Source organism: Triplophysa rosa, linkage group LG13 (genome assembly GCF_024868665.1).
Source record: "Triplophysa rosa linkage group LG13, Trosa_1v2, whole genome shotgun sequence".
In the NCBI taxonomy this organism is placed as follows: domain Eukaryota; kingdom Metazoa; phylum Chordata; class Actinopteri; order Cypriniformes; family Nemacheilidae; genus Triplophysa; species Triplophysa rosa.
The window spans coordinates 16,360,196-16,385,293 of NC_079902.1; the positions used below are offsets into that span (position 1 = coordinate 16,360,196).

At 38.9% G+C, this 25,098-nt stretch overlaps 1 protein-coding gene across 7 annotated transcripts in view; it reads right to left on the bottom strand.

Annotated features, from left to right (window-relative positions):
• drp2 (dystrophin related protein 2) overlaps window positions 1-25,098 on the bottom strand; it is a 126,530-nt gene that overhangs the window by 53,083 nt on the left and 48,349 nt on the right. For 6 of the 7 annotated variants that reach the window (XM_057349537.1, XM_057349539.1, XM_057349538.1 and 3 more), the window contains one exon: window positions 3,888-4,056. In XM_057349537.1, coding sequence (XP_057205520.1) covers window positions 3,888-4,056 — 169 coding nt within the window. Of the gene's footprint in view, window positions 1-3,887; window positions 4,057-8,247; window positions 8,362-25,098 lie in introns of those variants that run through there. The other variant, XM_057349542.1, reaches the window with a different exon arrangement.

Consider the following 25,098-nt stretch of genomic DNA (forward strand, 5'->3'; position numbering starts at 1 on the left):
AGAAAAATGAATGGATTATTCATTATTCTAGCTCATATTTTATAATATTTGTTTTGATTTATTTTTGTCCAGTTGAATATTGCCAAGGAGGCAATGCCTCCCCTGAGCACTCCAACATAACCATGCGAGACAAAACGCATCTCCTGCAAGACACTGCTTTATGCATCACGCACACTCACTCACGTATTCATATATTCGCTCAACTCCAATAAAGTCCAGATTAAAGAATAAATTATCTCTGCTAACCTGAGAGACATGTGTAAATGCATTTTCCCAGGCAGATTGTGGGCCAGGCCTCAGGTGGGAATGAGCAGACGTGAGTTTAACAACTCCTGTCAGGAAAGCGCCGGCCCGTGCTACTTCAATAAAGATCTGAACTGCAGCATCCCCAGTCTGTTCCGGGTGGTCTTGTCTTGGCCAACTCCACCATTAGCGTCCCCAAAGTGAGACTCGTGCCAAGTCAAGAACGGTGAGCGCAGCTTAAGTGCCGGGCCGTCTCTCCGAGCAAAATTTGACTTGGCTTTTACAACAATTTCTTATTTGTCTGAGGGACTGATCTTTTTACACATGCTGGTCTGCCCGTGCAGCTTGGTTGTTTGTCAATTCGCGATTGTTATTCACTTGGAGAGATTCGGAAGCAGGCACAGAGAAAGAAGGCAACTGTATCAGCAGTGCATTGTGTCTAGCAAGCAAAAGAGAGTGATAGGCTCTGCCCCGAGCTGATAGATGAGCACGCCGGACTAGCTTTATTTGATTTAAACATAGTCGGGGAGACTTACTATACTAAATCATTCATGTACTGCGAAATCCCTTTAGACTCGTTCATTCATTAGGGGGTCTGAAAAGCCGGTTTATTTGCAAACCCAAGCAAAAATCCCCACAAAAGCCTGAAACACAACACCATCCCCGCCCGAATAAACTTCGACCGTCTCCTTTATGTGACTCTTTATCTTTGGTCCCTTGTTATGATGCAACTGATGCTGTTTCAACAAGGGCAAAGGTTTAAAACAAGCGTCTGGCACAAACACAAATGTGTGGGTTTCAGCACAGTATGAAAAAGTCATGTTTACAGCTGGCTGCTACACATTTCGAAGGTGCCTCTTAATGAGCAGACAATGTCAGAATTCAGTCCGAGCTCAAAATAAGCCAGGCAGACAGAAAAGCATGTCTCAACCTCTCTGTGCTGACCAATGAGAGACTCAAGGTAATAATGATGAACATGTTTCATAACAATATATCACATTTGTTTGTGTTGCACTTGCAGTTGATTTTCAAAAAAGCACACATCATTCCGGGAAGTTATTTTCCCCAACTCTGATCATTTCAGCAGTTGGTTTCTTAACAGCGTCTGTAACCCATGTAAGATTCCTGCTGCCCACGCACAGCACACATCAATAGTTCACAAATTCTTCAAGGTAAAGAACATCTTGATTCAAAAAAACAAAACAAGGAAAACAGAACGGTACTCAATTTCCACTTTTTCGTAGTCTACGCTCAAACACGTGAAGTATGCACATGTCAAGTGTGCAACATGACATGAAAGTAGACCCATTATCTCAAGGTTTTAACATTCTAATCTCTCAGTTTAAGAGCTGAAAGAATAGACAGTAATTAGCATGCTGTTAGTGCTCAATCAAGCCTTTGCTGCCTGCTGTTGAAAAGAGCAGGACAAGGCTTTACTGAAAGGTCAGCATGCTCTTCCCTGCTGTTCAGTCCTGCGTCAGAACACAACAGAATCAAACTCTAATGCACTTCTGTCTACTACTTTTACCACTGTGAGCTGTGTGCAAAATACCCTTAATCATACTGCAAGTATGATTATGAAACTCTTTTTCTGTGGAATGATTTACTTAAAGAAATATTTCAAAGCCATATAGTGAGCGGTTACTTTTTTCAGTATTTAAAATTGACACAGAGCTTTTTTCAATGTAACACTGTCCAATCCAGACGTGACACATTGTGACAAATTAGAAAAGATGTCTGATTTCGTTCCAACCAGCCACGATGGCAATACACATCGGATTCTATAGACGACTTCGCAAGATGTAAACAATGGTTCAGAAGCACTTCCAGTTTAAGTTTTTTTTTATCTTACAAGCCTAATTAAATCTTAAATATATTCGTTTAACATTTTGATTCGGTTATCAATGTTCTGTTGGTCGTATTTTGTTGCATGTTGTAGATTTGTGTAGTGTTAAAAAACTGAAACAGAAAGTTCGTCTGGACCTGGTTAAGACACGGTGCCCAACAGAAGCTCACAAAAGCATCAAGCACAAGACTTCAAGTATGTTCTTGAATCTAATCATTAGTGCAAATCATGAATGCGCAATCATATAAATACGCCTTTAATGCCACAGGTTGAACATCAATAACATCAAATGTCTGTTATTCTCACACGTCTTGTGACCAAACATCATGACTTGGATTTAATTTAAGAGCTGCGTGATGAGTTCCTCACGCAAAGTTATTTTATAGAACAACTAGACAAAAAATGATCAACAAAAGTCGTACACACCTTTTTTAGGGTGCTTTTATAGTGCTTGCTGCCCCTTTGTAGAGCTTGACTGTGGGATAATAAACTGTTGTGTAAAGAACCTTCAAACCTCTCCCCTAAAAAATACCAGCATACAGGGACTGAACATTCAGCATGAGACTGAACAAACATCATTTACAGAAGCGTCATTTTCACATCGTGCACTACCACCCGAGATGACCTAATATTGACTTCAGTAACATTACGCAATTTAAAATTTAAACCAAAGTAGACTGAGTTCAAATGTGTCGATCATCTGTAATTTATCACAGACAAAGAGATGTTTCCTGAGCAGATTTTAGGATGGGTATGACTCACACCATCAGCGCCCACCCACAGCTGGGCCATCAGAGAGGTGAGAAACATCCAGACACGTCCAGAATCACACATTCCCAGCATGCCGCTGTCCACCCATATACCCCCCCAGCCACATACCCCCTCGGTCACAGCACATTCACTGTAGAGTGAGCGGACACCAATAAACCAAAACAAAAACTGTTCTGTCCCGCCAGCAAGTTCTGTATGATATCTCGCTTTGTCAAAGAATAATAACAAAAATGCTAAATTCAAGTAAATTATTCATGCCGTGTTCCTCTGCAAGACAAAATCTTCCTACAAAATCAAGCAATGATTCAGTATCAGCTATACACAGTAAAACAAATAAATGCAGTTCGGAAACTAGGCAACGCTCCACAAAACAAAAATGCAGAGATGAAAACCTTGAGCTTAATCCATTATTTTTACGTCTGCAAAAAAAAGTATTCATTTCTAAACAAAAAAGAGAAAACAAATTGCAGATGCCAAAGATAAAACATCAAGTCACTAAATAAACAGGACATCTGTCTGTCAAAAAACATCCCAGTGAAAAACTCATACAGCCACAGAAACGCTGGTGCAATATAATCCCTCGGGGTCTTTTGTAGAGGCCGCTTAGTATTCCATCCGTTTCCATTATATGTGATGGTTCTATGGCTGTACCCTTCCTTCTGGGCTGGATGATGTCGGCATACTGACGAGGCCGTCCTGGGATGATCCTATTACCCTGTGCTGCAGGGAAGCTGTCCGAACCAATCACATACTGTTAAACGTGTCCCCGGAGAAAAGTTGGGGTCGAGACTGTAATTAGTAGGCTAAGTATATAAACAAAACTCACCGCATCACAGACATACAAATGACATGCAAAACAGTTGTGCTTTACTCCGGACAGACTCAATCAATGACTTCACTCAAGCCTCAGAGACTCTTGGGAGAATTCGAAATACATGCATGTCTAACTTGTACAGCTATAAAAAGGTTAATTGTCTTGGGAAGATATGGACCTGCTAGGGATGATGTGACAGGGTTGATGTTGTACCTGATGTTGTGGGATTTGCGCTTGATCTCGTTCCAACAGAGATTCATGTCGTGGTCGGGGTGGTTTTTCTTCTGCCCCCTGCACTGGGTGGGCAGCTCTTGCCCCTCAGCATCCACCACCGACTGGCAGGGTACACAGTGGCATCCCGGCCACGAGGGCCGCCCTGCAGCTGCAACACACAGTGAAAGATCACTTAGGAACCCCATACATGTTTGATCATGCAACCTTTTTTATCGTTTTTTATTGAACAGATTAGCGGAAGAAACAAAATAGGGAGTTTTTATGGCTGGTCATAAAAACAAATGAATGAGAGAAATCATAATGCTTAACAGGTAGCTTTAGGAAAGGAAGTCAATCATTCAGTCAATGAAGAACACACACACAGACTAGCATAAAAATGATTTGAGTGATTCTCAATCTATGGTAGTATTGTTGGCAGCTCTTATGAATTTTAAGAGGCTGTTTAAAAAAAAGAAAACTCATGCCCCCAAGAATATTTAATTGCATGAATATGGAAACATTTAATATATCAAAAGAAAGAACAAAGCCTCTGCTTAAAAACACGGCATTACATTACATTTTTACAAAAACATTTTATTTTATTTTTTATCAACATGTGGGTTAAAAACATTTCAAACAAAAAGCTGAGAGACTTTGTCCAGATATGTTTCAGAACCATGTAAATGCTGTACGATTTCAGAGAAAACATGTAAAAACATGTTACATTTACATTTGCCAGCAAAACTATCAATGGCAGGGAGGCGCTATGACATAAATGACCAAAAATACAATCAATGGTGGAGAAAGAGCTCATATATTAAAGGGATAGTTCACTCAAAAATAAAATGTTGTCATCATTTACTCACTCTCATGTCATTCCAAACCAGTATGACTTCCTTTTTTTACAAAACACAAAACAAAATATTTATGTTCCACAAAAGAAAGGGTCATATACAGTACACATGTGGGTGAATAATAATGACATATTTTTTTATTTTTGGGTGAACAATCCCTATAACTTGTGCCTAGGTGAGAGATGGTACTGGAAAGATTAACATAAGCACCAAGAAGGCTACAAAACATATCGCTGCTCTCCTTCTGAAACATTGTATCTCCATGCATTGTGATTTTAAATCAAAATTTTTAGTCACCCTTTTTGTTTGTCACTGGGTTTTGCAAATGTCTAACCAATGTAAAGTATTGAAACGTGATTGTCAACTTTGACAGAACAGTATTTAATCATTTATAAAAAGTGTTTTTTCCCTTTTCTGAAAAACAGCAAATTTGGACATTCAAGGTTTCAGAAGGACAGTGACGATATGCAGTACCCAACAGTTTACATATCCACCTAAATGACCATAATCAAACAACAACACCCACTCAATTAAAACAACATGATCCACAACAACAGTCAAACAAACACCCACTGAAACAGATGCACTTCAACCGTACCCTATAGAGCACAAAGCCCATTAATACAATATCAATACTGTGTGCAAGCCACGTAAGCTCTATATCTCACATACACAGCCAGAGTGTCAGAAATGCTGCTGTAACTTAATGCAACACTGAAATTCAGTACACATCCACAACAGAGACGCAGACGCAATCAGTCCAGCAAAAGTCTTATGATTGAGAAGCCTTCCCTCATTCATGAAACCCCTCGTGTTTTCCTAGATCTGCTGCCAGTATGTTCCTCTCTTTGCTTTCCATTACCCCATCATTCCTTACATAAAGAAACTTCACCAACAATACTCAAACACTGTTTTGGGACCTGCACTAACTGACCAAGACTGACAAACTGTCAGCTAGTCTATGCTGTATAACATCCACTGACAACTGTGCAGCAATAAAAATATCCGGCTGTCAGGACCCATGTGGCCGTGACACATAACCAAAACAAAGCGAGCCTGAGATGCATTTAAGTGAAGAAATTCTGTTATCGTATCATTCTTAAAGGAGGCCGTGCACCCTGGAGCTGAAGTAGAATTAATGCCTCCTCGCAGCTCTCATGCATCAGGTACTCATGCGCTTTTTGTTAATTCAGTCTCATTTTCTAATCTTTCTTTAATCCCTTTTTCTCCCTTTCTGTCATGTTTCACCTTCCCCTTCATTCCTCTCTATATAATCCACTGCCTCTGTGATTAATTCTGGTTGTTTATGGTTCATCAGATATCTGGATGGGGGCTTCAGATAATGTTCTGACTCAAAACGTTCAGAACACAGTGAGGTAGGGCCTGTGGGTAGGCTTCTTGCAAGACCGCCTTCAGGTTTAGTGGTTAGGTGCCATTATGAGTCCCTGCACACGCCCTCGCAACTCACTGATTTGTGTGTTTGACAAAAATTGTGCTGAATCAGCTCAAAACAAAAACAGTCACGGAAATTAGCCTCCAGATAGGTCTTGCAGAGTGCTGCTTTTCCACCAATGAGAAGCGAGGAGATGGAACACAGTCTGCTGTGTCCACTGCCAGGACCCTGCACCAATTCTTCTTGCCCAGGCGGCACAGGGACTGGCATGCCTACAAAAATCATACATCTTCAAGAACAAAGACACACCCATTTTGGTATCTTTGAGGAAACTTAACATAGAAAACTGACCTGGTACTTTTATTCTGTACCCCTAACCACACCCCCACAGAAAATGTTCAGCATTTTTACATTTTCAAATAAGAATCAGTTCACCGCTCCGGGAGCAACATTTTTTACAAGGAGCACTGTAACACCATAAGATTTTAAGAGCACATGTGGAAAATTTAGGGTAACACCTTGATTAATCACATTTTCACTATTTTAACTGTATTACTGCCAAATGCTTGGGTAATAAACAGAATTTTAAATGATGAACAATTCAATTTTGAACGACAATACAATTTTTCAGGTAGGTCTAAGCATTCAAGACTGATTAAGCTCAAAAACTGAATAAGGAAATAAAAATAAAACATGGCAGAGCCTTCACTGTATTAATTACATTAACACTGACTCCTAATAAAGCTACAAAGGTTCTGCAGTCAAGAGCAGTAAGTGATTTTCTCTTTAACATGCTTGCGTTTGAGTCCAGAGAATACACATGGGTGCTTTATCAAGCACTGGTTTTGTATGTTTTTTTTTCAAAGAACTACTACCAAACATGAATATTCCTTCTGTCCTCTCAGCTAATATTCCAATGTCATCATATTTTTATCTTTTAATTAAAAGAACATACACAAAAAATCCTTGGCAAATGTCAGCTATATAACATTTGATATAAGAAGGAGAAAGGTGTTTTATAATGTCAGGTCAGAGCTTTGTCAGATTTGTTTGAATTTACTGATTGCAACATACAGTATATCGAAAAACAGTGAAATTGAACTTTTTTATGTTATCTGTAACAATTTGTTGTTTACTGAAAAAACATATGGCAGGATTTTAATGTGCTAACTTTTAATCATATTGTATGTCAACATGCCCTGCTAGTTTATATATTTAGGATTTGTTTTAAAGGGATAGTTCACATAAAATAACAATTCTGTCATCATTTACTCGCCCTCTTGTCATTTCAGACTTGTATGACTTTCTTTCTTCTGCAGAACACAAAAGAAGATATTTTGAAGAATGTTAGTAATCAAACAATGACGGTGCCCATTGACTTGCTGTTGTTTTGTCAATAGAAGTGAATGGGCACCGTGGTTGGTTACCAACATTCTTCAAATCATCTTTTGTGTTATGCAAAAAAATGAAAGTGAGTAAATGATGATAGAATTTTCATTTTTAGATGAACTATGCCTATAATTTAGCTGTATCTTTTTTCCTGGGCAATAACAGACCTATTCAATAACTTATTTCATACTGTAAAAAAAGATATATGGCTACAGAAATGGACTTAAAAAACCTACCCTGAAAATATCCACAGCACGAAAAACTAGCTAACCCAATGTTTTCCATTCAATACACATTCAAGAATTGAAAGTCTGATTCATTCTACAAGTTCACCTGAACTTTGCTTTGCAAAAATTAGACTGAAACACAACAAAATATATAAATACTCCCCCGTAGAATTACTTCTTCAGCATATCCACACGAGTTGGCTCAGAGCACACATTCACTATGAGCAAAATGTTCCCTACTGACCACTCCTGAGCCATCACACTTTTAAGTGCTTAGCCTTGCTGTAAAAGACTGACTTTACCATTTTCATGTCACTAAAATAAAACACTTTGCTTGGAGCACAATCCCATCTCAAATGACTTAGAAGCACGAATGTCAGGTGATCAAAGACTGAAATGCAGACAGACAGCCTATGTAATATTTAGAAAGTAGACCTTGACAATCTGATTCCTACAACTCAGTCCTGTACTTTCGGCAAGACAGCGATAGTTCTTACCTCAGAGTAGAGGCAACCTCAGAAGTTATTCTACTGACACCGGTATGTGCATGCCGGGATCTGTCTTTTCTTATATACATATACAGATCTCTCTACAAGTTGGTTTTGCAGACCCTGTCTGCTGTTGTAGATCTGGAGGGAGTACTCAAATACTGATGCAGAAATCCTGCAATCAAAAGCACTATTGTCTCTCACATTCCGCATCACACCGACCTGGGTTGTCCACCCACCGGGTTGGAAAATGCCATGTTCACATTTCACCAGGCTGCAGCCGGCTGCCCGCCTGTCTAAGTGACACTCAGCACATGGCAGTTGGCCACTGTCGCCTCTGGCCTACCCAGAATCCTCATACCTAAGGTTGTGATGGGCAAGATCTAACTTGGACAAACTCAAACTGACCCGTATTTGTGTTAATAGTGTCTGGCTGGACAAAAACATTCTGTAAAAAAACACTGAAATTTTCTGGCAGCTGGGAAGCCAGAAATATACCGTAAAATATATTTTTTTACTGTGAAATGACATGATTTTCCTGGTTTTCTTGTGAATTTGCCGTCTTTTTCTGTAAGTTGACGTTTTTGACCGTATTTCAAAAATACGTGAAAAATCTGTAAAAAAATAACAGTGAAATTCTGTAAAATTACAGGTTTTTTACAGTATAGGTCTGGTTGTCAAGCCAAACCCAATGAACCATAGTCATGGCAGAGTATGTCATGTTTAAGCTAATGAACCGTAGGGGTTACAAACACAGTTCATTGGATTGAATTGTTGTAATCTTTTGTGTTCATCAGCTGACAAATTTCCAACAGTTTAAAAATTCATGTGAATGTGAAAATTGGGCGTGATTAAATATAATGTATTACTAAGGTCTACAGACTGATTCAAGCCCAGTGGTCAAGATCTGCCAACGGAGGCTGAATATTTAGCAAGGCAGCACGTGTAACGAAAAATGCAACGCTTCTGTTCAACAGAGCGCAAAAATAGTTTGCCCTCCCGACAACCTATTATCCCCTCAATGACAAACAGTATTTCTCTGTGTAAAAACATGCCACATGCACACTTATTTATGGAGGCTTTGCCCTTGTTTTTCACCCTGGGGAGCCGTGTTGGAAATTAGACCCACATTAGCATTAGCAGTCATTATACCAAGCTATGGTTGCCTCAGCACGATGACAGGCCATTATTTTTGGCACTTGCATAGTGCCACTCTCGTCCCCGTGCATCAGATGAACAACCGATAAGCAAATGTTTTATTCATTGCTGTGTACGAGTAGGCTTAAGCACCCAAGGTCTAGCAGTCAAACCCTGGCAGACTACTTATCCATGCTACGAAATGATTGGAACCTGTGGTCGCACCCCATGTGGGAGACCATTTGCTAGACAGGGAAAGTAGGCTCTGTAACAAGGGAGTTGGGGACAGAAACAATATTCTGAGATTCATGTAAAGGTCTGATGGCTGGATAGACCCACAAGTACAGCACCTCTTTATCCGAGAGCAGCACCCGTAGGGGAAATGTTCAGGAAACTAAAGCAGCAACTTAGTGTAGTTTACATGTTGCGATTATGTGTCGAGCAGATTTTCATTTATGCTGTGTTTCAGCGCGACTGTAAGCTAAGGTTTATTTACTGACGTGACCGCACTGGCAATACATTTGAATACAAGGTTTGTGTGCTGTTGAGCTCTTGCAATTTCAAAATGCACTCTTATAGACAATCAACTCTTATTGAGAGGTACTGAAACAATTCAACTTTATTAAAACATATTAAAGTAAAGTGGGATGACTAAACATGATAGTTATTTTAACAGGTATTTCTGAAGCATATTACGGACCATATAAAATCACTTTTGTGATGATCAAATATCTAATTGTAAAATATGGTTCGTTTTTTTTTTTGGCAAATTGATTCAAGATTTTAATTTGTCACAGTTATATACTGTACTGTACATACTGTATACAACCTGTAGTGAAATGTAAATCTGGTATTCTCTATGGAAAAAATGTAGAAAATATATACAGTATATATAATATACAACCAATGTTAAGAAAACAAATAAAAAATGAATCAGAAATTAAATTTAAGATTGAAAGTTTGGAATAAAAAAATTGTATAGATGCATTACGACCATAAACCCTAATAAGAAGTATTAAAAGGAGATTCATTCTCATTTCAAAGAGTGTCTGATTGAAAAAGTCTATAATTAATAAATAAATACAATTTTAGTTTTTGAGTAAGAATGTAAATGTGTTTATCTGGCATAGATTATATTATCACTTGCAAAATCTATTAAGTTGATTTTATTGGATAATTTGGTGTATCATATGTGGCACATGAATTTCAGGAGGAAGCTTTTACAAAGAACAAAAAGGAAGGAAAACAAAGCAATTAACCTTTGCAGGAATCAATGATGATATTATTTTCTTGCCTTCATGCGAAAATATCTCTAATGATGAGTTACTGATTTACAATCATTTTATAATTAGCAATAAAAAAATCTCTATGCAGACGTGAAAGACTGTGTGTCAAGTGCAAGGAAATAAAAGGGAGAGACAGAACAGTCTCACGCTTAATTGGTAATAAGTAGTGTTTGACAATAGATCCTTGAAAAAATTGGTATATAATATTGGCATCAGCCTCATATCAGTTTTACATGTGCTTAATGAACAGTGGCTGTCCGTCATCCTATAGAGAGCTTTTCCAGAGACTTAATAACCTAACAAATCTGACCATCTGAACAAAGTACGATTCTGATGAGATTAATGTGTGCAGAACAGATGACAGCACAAACTGTGCCACACATCAAATGAACTACATCTCGCCTGTATGCAAGACTGTCTGCGAGCAAAATTAATATCCTCAGACAGGGGCATTTAGAGAACTCATTTAGGACCTCAATTAAGTGATTTTTTTTGTCCACTGTGCCTGTAAACTCACCACAGAAACAGAAAACAGTTTACTAACTGCTGCAGATATTGAGTGTGAGAGGAGGTAATGTGTGATTAATCTGCCGAATTACAGATACACCGTTAAACAAACTGGCAGATTGATTCCCTTGTGACAGTCTCACATCATCGGTAAAGTGTGGAATGAATAAGTAAAATGTTATATGGGGCTGGCTCAAAATAAATTTGAAAAATAAAAACATAAAAATAAAGTCTGCTCATGTCACAATTACATATAGAATTAGTAAAATGTCACCAGACTTGAGCATTTACAAACAGTATAAACATGATGCATGAAACGCAATGTGCAGGTTTAAAGGAATAGCTCACCCAAAAACAAAAAAGTCCTCATTTAATCAACTTTAAGTAAATCAAAACCTGTACAGTATATAACTCTTGCTTCTGTGGAGAACAAAAGAAAGTATTTTGAGAAATGTCTCAATGGTTTTCTGCCCATACAATTGAAGTGAATGAGGGCCAATGCTGTACGGTTACCAACATTCTTCAAAATATCTTTTATGTTCTGCAGAAAAAAGTCTTACAAGTTTGCAACGACATAAGAGTGAGTAACTGAATGATGAATTTTTTTATTTTGGGGTTAACTATCCCTTTTATATCAATGAAGACACCAGACTCTGACTGTCATGCCTTGCAACGAAAATGTGGCAGCATAAGCTATCAGAACAGTCTTATTGTCTTAGACATTTTGATATAAAACACAGGTCATATGGACTTCTTTCACAGTGCTTTTTTGTCCTTTTTCAGGCTTAAAATATTACATTTACATTTAGTCATTTAGCAGACGCTTTTATCCAAAGCGACTTACAAAGAGTTCAGGGAGCAATAAGCGATATGTCATACAGGAGCACACTAGGTGCTAATACAAAGTTACTAGTTTCAACAAAAGCTAGACCACTACCTGTTGAGAGAAAGAGAGAGGGTTAGTGCTTTTTTTTTACTTCACCCCTTCTGTCATCATCTACTAAATTCTTCAAACCCATCTGACTTCACAAAAGGAGAAAATGTATAAGGTATACGGTTGGGTGAATAGAATACTACAGCAGTCTAACGTGACCTTAATGCTTAAAAAGCGCCAAAGTGTTTCACCAAAAAAGTGCATGATCATTTTCCAACATTACAGTAAAGTCACAGGGGCTGCCGTCACTCATGAAAGCACTGAATCATGAAATAATTATAAAACCACTCTTGGGTGCTTTGTTAAGGTAAATTGCGATTGATGTTTTGAGTTTACCGAACTGGGTATTGTAGAACTTACAAAATTCACTAAACTTTTTCAGTGTTCCAAAGAAGTGAGTAATGGAAATGATGACAAAACTTGGATTTGGGATGAAATATTCCTTTGAGAAAATATAGCATATTTCCTAATTCTTGAAAGAGTCCAAGGTTTGCAAACCTGAGAGCCAGAGCTCACTTTTAAGCAAGCTCATCTTGTTTCTAGGCGACAATGAAGCGCCCTCACACAGATTGTGTTTGTATGAACATTCTCTCTTTTCATCCCACGTTCCTTTCTCTGCTAATTTCATCAAAGCAAATGTGCGCACTGTGCTTAAACCTAATTAACAGAGATTTATACACAGGCACTAAACATGCTCCTCCTTGGCCTCTACATGCAGAAAAATGTGATTAATATACACCCCTATGGCTGATTTTAAGAGCCACTGGTCCGTAAAGCAAAAACACTTGGTCCAGCAAATCGCTAATTTACAAGCCTTTAATTAAGATGGCAGCTAATCATGGCCATATTGTACAACGTTATTTTTGCGATGGGTAGTCCAAGCATGTGACATTGCAAAACTGTGCCAGCTCACACCTATGCTGGCTTTCAGATCAATCCTTGCATAGATACAGATGATGGATGTATGTTCTCGCATGCACACACGCAGAGGTGTCCGTGCACCTAAACACACATACAGTATGTCAAAATCATGGATGCCGCCACGCATAAGGAGAGCCGAGGCAGATCCGCAGCACTATGGCTCATTTGAAATCTGGGAATCCCATTAAAAGTGAGAGAAAAGGCTTCTGACAGCCTTCTGCGTGATGTCTCACCCTCTTCTGCCCGTCCATGTGGGCTGCCCTGTCAGTCGTGTCACTTCCTGTTTGCTGAATGAGTCACTGAGATTCTATGAGACGGAGTCGGTTTGACAGCTTGTTGTTAAATAAATAGGCGACCATATATTATTAAATCCCCCAGAATATTTGTACAGTCCACCCACCCAGACAGCAGTAATAATGGTTGTAGCTGGGCTGAATGGCTCCCTAAACTGTTAGGAGAAGGAAGAGGAAAATCAACATTGATCAGATATGACAACATTCATTTGTGGATGCAGACAAACATATCACCTCTAATTCATGCCCTCGGCAGACACAAACAGCATTACAAATCACAACCTCAACATTCGTTCTTCTTAGGGACATAAAAGAAGAAATTGTGAGGTTGCTCTTCAATGAATGGGGCCCAACATTTTCAAGCTTCAAAACGAACCACGTACAACAGAGCAATTCTTAAAAATTTGCCCTTTGTGCTACATGGAAGAAAAAAAATCATAGGGCTTTGCAATAACAGGAGAGGAAAAAATATTGCCAAAATGTTCTTTTTGTTTGGCAAAATGAATGAAGCAATAAATGAATGAATCAATAAAACGCATCACCTTTGTCGAACATTAATATCATCACATGAGTTGCTGCTCAACAAGCAATGACTCAATTTATTTATTTACACACACCAAACCTCATCAAGCAAAAATTTGATTCAGATATTTGCATAAATCTCATACAAACAGAGCAGCAGACAGACTGAACACAAACAAAAGTCAGCGTGTGAAATAAACAGAAATAAAAGTAAGACACAGTGAAGGAGAAAGACCCAAAGAGATAGCGACATCTTTCTCTCCGCTGTCTAAAAAGCATTTTAAAGTGCCAATCACTTAAGTCACATGGCACTGAAATAAAAAGCCTTCCATCCGACGAGGTCTCGGTTGGACTCAGCAGGGGATTGATATAACACATCAGTTTCGTTTCCATTCACCAAGCTGAACAATCACTTCACAGTAGTCAGGTTCAGGTCCTCAGCCTCGCTTTGCCTAAAAGGGCATCAAGTAAAGCAGGTCTGAAGCATGTGTTCAACAGCTGTAAATTGGCTTGTACCTAGAATGGGTCCTACTGGCACAGGAAGGGGTCAAATGAAATGAAATGAAATGAAATGAAATGAAAGCTAAATTAAAGTAAACGCTGCAACACTTAAAACATTTTGAGATACGTTAATTTAGTGCAAAGAGAAGCAGAAAAGTGGGCCGCATTGTTGGCACCGTTTTCCAACAATTATAGGGCAAGAATCTGAGATTTGAAAGCAATGTATTGCCAGTCAAGCAAATTGAATAAAAATCACAATTGCCAATTTTCTTTTTTCAAAATGACTTTCAATCTATGGAAACCACAGTAAATTCAGCAGCTGTGTGAAAGCAGAGTGGGACGAATGTCCACCAGAAAATATTGCAACAATAGTAGTTCATGATGTGAGCGTTTGTCATTTATATGCCTGAGGAAGTGTACACACATAACCGCACACATGCTTCCTCTCTCTCTCTCTCTCTCTCTCACACACACATACATACACACAACATTGTTGCACAATGCAATTTATAATACATTAAGTTCTGTGAAATCCAGGATTAAAACTGAGTTTATTTATAGAATTTGCTCCACGGGCGACTTATATTCATGCTGGTTACCAGATGCCTGAGGGAACTTGTATGCAAGAAAACCATTAAAACAAGGTTAAAAAATAGTAAAAAAAAAAAAAAAACAGTATCAAGCACAGTAAAATATGATTGTAGTCTATACAAGGTAAAACAAAATCATCTCTGATAATACTGCACTTGGCAACAATTGCCAGTCCGGAGAAGGTGGGTGATGATGTAGGCCGTGTAAAGTCATTCTAAGGAATGGTGGCATTTTGGCTACATAGTGTGGGTGGAAACAAATGAGAGAGCGCCGCTCCCATGACATTTTAGCACAGCGAGTCAATCCACGTCCCTCACTGTGCGGTTCCAATAAAAAAACACGACATTTATTACTTTGCATACCTGTCAAATGAACAAAAGCATCATTTCTGAAAGAGACTGAAGGCTGGGTTATTTTTCATAGTGGATTATAATGACATTAGAGAGTCATGATAAGGTAATGATATTTTGGATTGCAAAATGGCATTGTGTGTCAGCGCTTTCAAGAGTTAATTAAATGAACGCGCTGCCTACGAAAGGGTCCGCCGAGAGAAATGAGAATAAATACGGTGTTGGGAAACGGATGGAGAAACATGTTGTAACTGTTAAATAAAAAACATACATAAACATGTAATGTATGAGCAAGCTCCATGACTCTCATCGAGACTTGATGGATAACACGGTTCTCACCTTGAAGCTGTCATTCTTCAGTTAACACCCATACGTGCAGAAAACACATTCACATGCATGGCAATGGCTGTTTTGTGTAAGTCGGTGCAGACTGCAAAATGATGAGCAAAAGATGCACAACATGTCACTCTTTATTTGTATATTTAAATCTCTTCCCACACAGAATAACAGGAAATAGTCGGTGCACAAGCCTCATAAATTGACTAAATGAGTAGTGTTTACTGGCGAGCTTTATCGCTGTTCTTTACTCAACAACACAAAAGCAAATGAGCTCAATTGTACAGTCAACGTTCACAATAACACTGTAAGTTCATATGATAAATACCAGTTCGCTTCCACTATGATTTGTAACTGTAATTGGCACACGCTTCTGATCTTCACTACAGCGATGTTTACACACTCATCGTTTAAAAACCATCATTTAGACTTTACGCTGTAAAGCCTAATCGAGACATACTGCTTCTTTCTCAGTGAGCACAGAAATCCAACACAAATCATCGTGTGGAATATGACATACTTTCCCTCATGATGGCTTATGATACAGGCTGTGTAATTCCACCCAATGTGCAGTGATATCCACAAGATTAAAAATGGGGAATTGGAGATAATTAGCATTGTATATAACCCTTTGCGCCTCACAATTTACGTTCAACTCCATTTCTGCCGGCTCTGAGTTTTTCATTCATCTGTGTGTCTCCTCTGCTCAGCCTGATTTAATGAGACTGACCGTATTGTGATAAACACCGCTTCTGAATATCAAATGCCGTGTACACGCTCATTTCAAATCCATGCGTCTTCTAAAAGGAAAAAACAAAGCACAGCGCTTTTTCAAAATACCTCAAATGGAACTTGACATCTTCCCCTCTGCGCATTTAACATGAGACGTCTGAATTATAAATTGACAGGTGCATATGCATTGCTCAGTGTGCTGGGTTGACGTTGCGTATGGGATTCCTAAAGAAAAGCAGATCCTAAAAATTTTGCTTCAAGAAAGGTTTCACAGCATATTCATGAATCAGATCAGAATCAAAACTACCTGAGCGCCAAAGAAAACTTTCGTGGCCTGAGGTGAAAAACAAGCTACGAATTGATGGATGAAGCTGCAGAAACCTGTGGAAAAGACACCTGCTCGTGCTTTCACATTTGTATTCCTTCTATTGAAACACAACAAAAGAAAGCGAGCGAGAGAGAGCGAGAGAGAGAGAGAGAGAGAGAGAGAGAGAGAGAGAGAGAGAGAGAGAGAGAGAGAGAGACAAGAAAGGTTTCACAGCATATTCATGAATCAGATCAGAATCAAAACTACCTGAGCGCCAAAGAAAACTTTCGTGGCCTGAGGTGAAAAACAAGCTACGAATTGATGGATGAAGCTGCAGAAACCTGTGGAAAAGACACCTGCTCGTGCTTTCACATTTGTATTCCTTCTATTGAAACACAACAAAAGAAAGCGAGCGAGAGAGAGAGAGAGAGAGAGAGAGAGAGAGAGAGAGAGAGAGAGAGAGAGAGAGAGAGAGAGAGAGGAGAGAGAGAGAGACCAGTAAAATCCTAAAAAAGTGACAGTGTGATGTATTGTGACTGTGCTGCTGGAAATTTTAATTACCCGATGTAACCTTTGTCTCCAAGATATCTAATCCATCTAAACCAATCCTGAGCAAAGCCACATTCGGTGTTCTCTTGTTAAAGTAAATGAAAAAGACAAAGTCATTTAAATGCGGGGGGTTTGCAAAGGTGTTTAACGTGAGAGAGAAAGACAAGTGGGGAAGAAACTTTGAGCAACAAAGCATTCCCCGCTTGTACCGCTGGTAAATCTGAGTGACTTTGAAGATCACAGCGATGCCAGAACAGTCTGCATGTGCCTCTCTGGCTACTTATAGAGAAAACACCAGCCCTCTCTCTCTCTCTCCTTTTATTATTCTGTCTCTCGACCATCAGGCTTACTCACTCTGGCAACGACACAATTTTGTGTTCTCATAGCCTTTTGTGCAGTGTAGCGCACGGCCAGCCCAACATCTCAGCTCTAATTCAGCAAGGCAAACCTCGGTGGGACAGCAGAGTGATTAACTGTAATCAGCCACATTAAAGACCACAGGAAGGTTCACAATGAAGGTTCCCAGGTTAAAGCCATTACGACTTAATTGTTTAACTCAATAAGAGAGAGAGAAAATGGTACTACGGCATGAGTTAGGAAAGCTGTGCTATTTATAAACTACGGGTGCAACTGGGAATGTTGCCGCTATCAGCCCAAACAGCATGCACAGGTGCGATGGATAAAGAATACCATGATGACACCTTTGGCTTGCTATTTTCAACATAAGGACAACTACCATATTATTTAGGCAGGATTGGGACCACTTCATTCTTTCCTTAAAAAGCTTTGCTTTTATAGACCACGAGGGTCCCGTGGAGTACGATAGCAGAAGAGCTGCATGAGATTAAAAGGCAACGGGACTCAAGCACATTTGTGTTTGTCAAGGGATTGCGCATCTTCCTTCATCAATACCCTGGTGAGTCTCCTAGAGCTTCACGATTCAAGCACGCTATGTCAGGATACCTAAAAATCCAGGCTGCTGCCTCAAGGGTGAACACATTCGGTTCTCTATCACTGGGCCTGAGGCGCACCGGGCTAAAGGAACACAGTTTACATGAACAGGCATAAGTCCTTAGTGAACTGGTTACCTTTGAACGGTGCTGTTGAACGCTACTCTTCCGTTTCTCTGTGTTTGCGGGTCTCAGGTGGGCGGGTTGACGGTGACCCGTCACGGCATGCTGCCTGGCACCATTACGGAAGCCATCACACACAAGCACGATGGGAATTATTTATAGCCCAGAGAAGGGTGGCAAAAATTAGACCTCGCCCTCTGGGTGTGGTGTGACAGACATGCTAAATCACCCCTCCACTGCAGGACCGTTACGCTAGCTTAGCGCCACTGAAACTCGCTTGCTACATCACCCCATCGCCAAGCAGACTGAATTACCAGCCACAAGAGTGAACACCAGGATGATTACATTCTTAAGGTGAGCTGTATTCATGATAACCCCCCACTGAATTCGGGTGTGGCCCCTTCGCAAATAACTGGCAGGGGCACACATTTCAGCCAAACCTGTCAATACAAAAAGATTGCTGGGTTAAAAATCACCATGAGACTTGTTTGTTCAATTTCCAAGTGCCACATAAGTTCTTCAGGCAAAGGTTCAAACGCATGAGTGAAGTGAGGCTGTTTTTTATCCACGGTGGAACTGGTTGAGCTCTATGTTATTTATATACCAGCATTCAGGTGTTGGGCATTATCCCTCATGGGAGACACTAAATTTCATACCTCCATCTGCTGACAGAGCGGGGTGGGAAATGGAGAGGTTATTTACGTAATATTACAGCACTTGATAAATTTACAGGGAGTTTTTCATTTAGCCACGATTCTCCAGCTCACTCACACAAATTTATATGAGAGGTTTTTGGCATTTTTTTCAACCATGACACATTTTTTAGGCTCAAAACTACACTTATAATCTTGTTAAATAGCATTGACAAAAATAACATATTAATTTTCTATACATTTATTTTAGGGCTGTTCAGCGATTAATCGTGATTAATCGCATCCAGCATAAACGTTTGTGTTTACATAATAATATATAAAAGTTTGTGTTTACATAATAATATATGTCTGTGCACTATACATATATTATACTGTACATGCCTGTACATATATATGGGAAATATTTGTATGCGTATATTAATTTTTATATAATTTTAATTATATATAAACATTTATTTATCTTATGTGTTAATAAATACAAAATTAATATGCGGACTGCACAAACACATATTATGTAAAACTTTTATTCTGAATGTGATTAATCGCAATTAGTCATTGAACAGCCCTAATTTAATCATTGACACTGTTTTATGTTCAATGTGTGGGTTAATGCCATGAGCAAAACTTATTTTTCAAAGCCAGACTACTTATGAATATTGCTTAAAAAATAACAAATACTGTCGGCGTTGGTAGCCTTGTGGTTAATGCATCGACACATAGTGCCCGTGCGCACACGGCAACCCGGGTTTGATTCCTGTTTTCGCCGGTCCTACTCCCCTGTCTTCTCCCAATATCTTCCTGTCAACTCTCCACTGTACGCTGTCATTAAAGGAATAAAAGCCCCAAAATATTAAAAAACCCCATAAACAATACACGTTTCCACGGCCCCATTTGCATCTCTAGTGACCCCATGTGGGGGCGTGACCTCATCATAAAGTTATATGGCACATGGTGGGCTCTTATTTAGAATTCTTTCTGATGATTATGCACATAAAATACACTGCGCACAATCAATGAATAATTTCTCCTTTGACATGGTCTATTTCTTGCTGCTCCCAAATACCAGCAAGCAGCTATGCAACCAGTAATAATTTCAAGGTTTTATAGAAAATACACCAAGAATTATGCTTATATTTAACAATATTTATCTTAAATTAAACATAAAATGTGTTGTGGCTTTTCCGTACATAAAAGTTCATTTTAATTTCAAAAACAGTCCAGTAAATCATATTCAATGTCTTCTGAAGCCATGTTTCAGTGTTGTGTGTCATCATCAAATCCATGACACACAATGTCATTTGATGTCAATGATGTCAAACCAAGAGAGCACATCCAATGGCAACGTCTTGTGCCCTAATAAACAATTTCTGCTCAAAAGCTATCAAATGGTCCAAAAGAATTTCAATACTCCTCAGCCACTTGAAATATTATTCTCTTATTGAGAAGCTTGCTATTTAAAAACCACCATGTATTTTTATTTTATGGAAAACCTGCCTCAGGACATTCTGGCCAAAATCCCCTTTTGTTTTTTTACATAGGAAAGAAAATAATAAAGTTGAAACAGCATGGGGTTGAGTAAATTACTTTACTTTACTTGACCAATACTTTATTTTGGTGTGAACTTTTCCTTTAAAAGAAAATGGTTGTGACACATTGCCTCAGGACAGCACTGCCCTGTTCTCACTTCAAGCGCTCTGACTTTCAGAATGAGCAAAGCATAATGATGCTGACTTTGAAATGAAATGGGATCGTTTAATACGTCAACACTATTCTGCCTGTATTTTTCAGCTCCCAGATATGTGCCACGGCTTTCTAAAAAACTCCACCCCACTTTACGCCAGTCAAGGGTGTCCTCTAAATATTCAGCTGTACTAGAAACAAAAACGGCATAAAATAATTAAGGGCTTCAATCAAGCGAATAATTAGATTGATTGATTCAGATGAAAGCACACTGGCACTTCAGACTCACAAATGAAAGACAAGGATGCTCGGGGAAAAGTTAATGAAATGACAAGGTGCTCAGCCAAAAAAAGAGAGAAGAAATTAGCCGCACATGGTAAAAATCTGGGCTAAGCCAAAATATGGAAGTATTTGCACACAGCAACAGCATTTTGTGGAGAGGATTAATTCAATCATAATTAGTGTGGCTTGGTGGTGGCTTGTCTTGAAGCAGAGCCAGTGCTTGCTCGTCTTGAGTAGGATGAATTAGCCTTAGACTCTAATGCTATGCCTGCAGAAAGACTCTACAACCCTTATCTGTGACCGACCACTGTAAAACCCAGTATGATGCACAAATCTGACCCAATCCACATACACGGCTGGACAGTTGGAATCACTTTGATATAACCAGAGAAGAGCGGGGCAAACTGTGCTGTCTTCTTAGCGAGGTGAAATAAGAATGAATAAACAAACATGGCCGAGTGTATTTCAACATTTCTGCTGTGAAATTGGAAAAAAAGTACTTTGAACTTTTCCGTTCCAAACTTCTTTGCTACACTTTATTCACATTTCCTCAAGACAATCAGCAAGGACAGATTTATTATTCTGAATATGTTTTTACAATTCAAACATTTTGTTTTTTTTTTCAGACTAAAAACAACTGCAAGTTCTTCACAGAGAAACAAAAGAATGTTTACGGCTGGCCTGGACGCATTATTATTCCATGTTCCAAACATCAAGGTTGCTAAAAATGTAAACTGTTTCCTTCTTTGAGTTTTATAAAATTTGAAGAGTTCAGACACCTTCTTTGTAACCTAACTTTGAACTGTCTTTGACAGCTGGGTTTCTCTTTGTCAGCGTTCCTTCGGATTCTTACAAGCAGTATTGCCCCAAAGACATAAGAGCACTTCTTGCATTTGGATGCAAAGCTTATTAGCTGAGCCACTGACGCAGCTCAAAGAAATAATACAGTACAACAGCAAAATGCAATTGTCTAGACCAGGGGTCTTCAACCGGGGGTCCGCGGGGAACTGCAAGGGGTCTGCTAATTACTGTTTACTCACAGGCAACTTTTTGTTAAAAATGTATAGCATGGGTACAGAAATATTACAACCAATGTTCTCTTTAAACCGCGCACGTTTCTGCACTAATTTCTTTCGCATCCAGAGACAACCCCTACCTCCACTAGAATAGTCTTTGTGCCATTAACCAGGGTCAGTCATCTCATTGAAGCCTTAATAAAAACTAAGGTTCAAATAAATGTTTAATTGTCCATCTCACAGTAAAATGAAAATGTTTGATGCTGTAAATACCGTAAAATAATCAAGCAATCTATAATATATATAATACACAGAAAAGTATTAAGNAACCCCTACCTCCACTAGAATAGTCTTTGTGCCATTAACCAGGGTCAGTCATCTCATTGAAGCCTTAATAAAAACTAAGGTTCAAATAAATGTTTAATTATCCATCTCACAGTAAAATGAAAATGTTTGATGTTGCAAATCACTAAAAATAATCAAGCAATCTATATTAAAAACAAAAATAATACACAGAAAAGTATTTAGCCTATGTGCAACAATAACATAATAGTGCTAATGTAATGTCTTAACATTGCTGTGACAATAGGGTTGTTTCTATTTAAATAGCTCCGTTTACACATTTAGTATAAGGGGGTCCCTGCTCCATGCATCTCTCATCTAAGGGGTCCTTGCCCCAAAAAACGTTGAAGACCCCTGGTCTAGACATTATAATGTTGTTTACAACTGTTTTTAAATTTTATTTCTATAACCCACAGCTAACACCGTGTCTACACCAGACGCGACAGGCGCGACACGACATGACAACCTGCTTGTTCTCAATGGGTCTGTCACGTTTGCGCCGCATCCAGTGTGGACAACATTTTAAATTATAATGTTTCGAATGCGTTTCTAATGTCTTTTGTCGTGTCGCGTCCAGTGGCGGAGCTAGAGTTTTATATATGGGGTGGCCAGGGGGTGGCCAAGGCTACTTCAGGGTGTCCACAGACCATGACAGAAAATGTGTTTAACCCTGACCTGGCATCAAATTATAAAATAATAAATAGGATTGCTGATAAGGCAATGAGGTACAAGTGATAATTTACTTCTAAATGTATGTAGATGAAATAAACAATAAAATATAAATAATGAAAACCTGCTTAACCCTGATAACTTGTTTAATTTAAACAGAAACAAAGCAGCACCAGAGGTGTCTTTAAACTGATGTGGATCAGAGCAGCATATATCTGATAAAACAAACTCATTCCATAGGACTGCAAGATTTTAAAAAAATCATTGTTGCTGATTATTGCCCTTGATGTTGTCATCTTGATTATTACTTTCAGATATTAGGATACATGAACACTTGTCACACGCTACAAAACAAGTCGAGAAGCGTTTATGAATTATTGTATTGCCGTTTTATTGCTATTTTGATTTTCTAAGGAACATAAAAAGCAGATATTCAAACGGGAAATGTATAGAAAACAAACAAAGAACATCCAACATCACTAAAACACTCAATGGCTTCAGGTAATACAGTAAAGAGTCTGACTAATGAATCTCTTTCTTACATCGTATCTGTACGCGGTTGTTAGTGATAAACTTTTTGAGCGTGACGCACTCCAACACAGCTCTTCACCGGTGAATCATTTAAATGCCTCTGATTGGTCAGAATATTCATACCCTGAACTTGATTGGCTGTAATGCTCAAAGCAGTAGCAGAGCAAAGAAGCTGTCAACCACATTCTTTCATTTTCACCTAAATCTTATTTAGATTGCGACTCTCATAGCTAGTTTTTTATTATGCATGGACTGTTTTTCCTCTTTTGTCTTGAACTTGGACTGAAGGTGAACAGATTTGTACACCTGCTTAGAATGTTAAAAGAAATAGAGGATCTCTCCCAACACTGTTTATATTTATCTAAGGTTAGAAAACGCTGGGAAAACTTTACATTTACGCAACATTTAAAAGTGTAACGTTAGATAGGTAGGTAGATAACACTACAATGGTATGGTTCAACAAAAAACGTACCTGGCTGGGTCGGACTTGAAATGGCTAGCAAGCAAGCGGGTACTTTTGAATATTCCATTTGTTTAGCAAATTGCAGCGGTCCATTTCCTTCTTTTCTCTCTTTAGTCAGTCTTTAAAAATAAATCTCAGATTTCGCGCTGTATAATCCATCGCACAACTTTTTTCCGTTCTCATTCTCAACTAGACTCGGTTGAATTTCATGTGCGGTGACGTCATGTGCAAGCATGGGCCCCGAACGTCAAAATAAAAGCATTGTTCAACGAAAGGTTAAATCAGATGTCAATCAACATAAGTAGTGAATCAAATTTTGGGGTGACACCTAGGGTGGCCAATTGGATGTCAGGGGTGTTCAGTGCCACCCTGGACCCCCCTCTGGCTCCGCCACTGGTCGCGTCGCACCGGTCGCGTACAGTGTAGACACAGTGTAACTCTAAATGACCTTTTTCAGTGGCTGTCACAACACTGTGGTTATACTGCAACATCCGAATACACTTAAGAGATGTGAGAGCTGCGGATTATCTAATTATTTTGACACAGAAAAGAGAATGTAAGTTAAAAAAAGAATGATTCATCGCTGTACCAAAACATAATTCGAAGGAGGAGCGCTATTTGTATCATTGCAAAGTCTGTTTTGCCTTTCCCTTTAACAGCTACTTGTTGCTTAGTTGCTAGAGGGTCAAAACCTTCTCTGAAAGCCCCAGTAAGTCTACATCAGCTGTAGAATCATCAGGATTGCCAGAGTGGAAAATTAAGTAAAGAGACCTAGTTATGGATGCATGAAATTATGTTCAAACACTTCACCGCTTGACAGACATGAACACAACCGAGTCTCCTTGTCATTACATTATAACCCGAAGCAAAAATCAGACCATAACTCTTATCTAATCGTGTTTTGATCATTCATAATTCTAACAAGTCTGAAATAAATCATGGGGCTGTCAGTTCTAAAACTCTAAAATATCTCATGAGTCATCTACCTACTTGAATGCTGATTTTTTTTGAGTGCTCAATCTCATCCTAAACTCTCCTTTGCGCATTCATGAGATCTGTCTGATTCACGAATAAACGTTTCATATCTTTTAAATAAATCGGTTGATCCCATACAGAATTGATCTGCAGAGCTTATTCACAAATCAGACACGGAACTCCGATTCAATAATTCAGTCACAGTAGTTA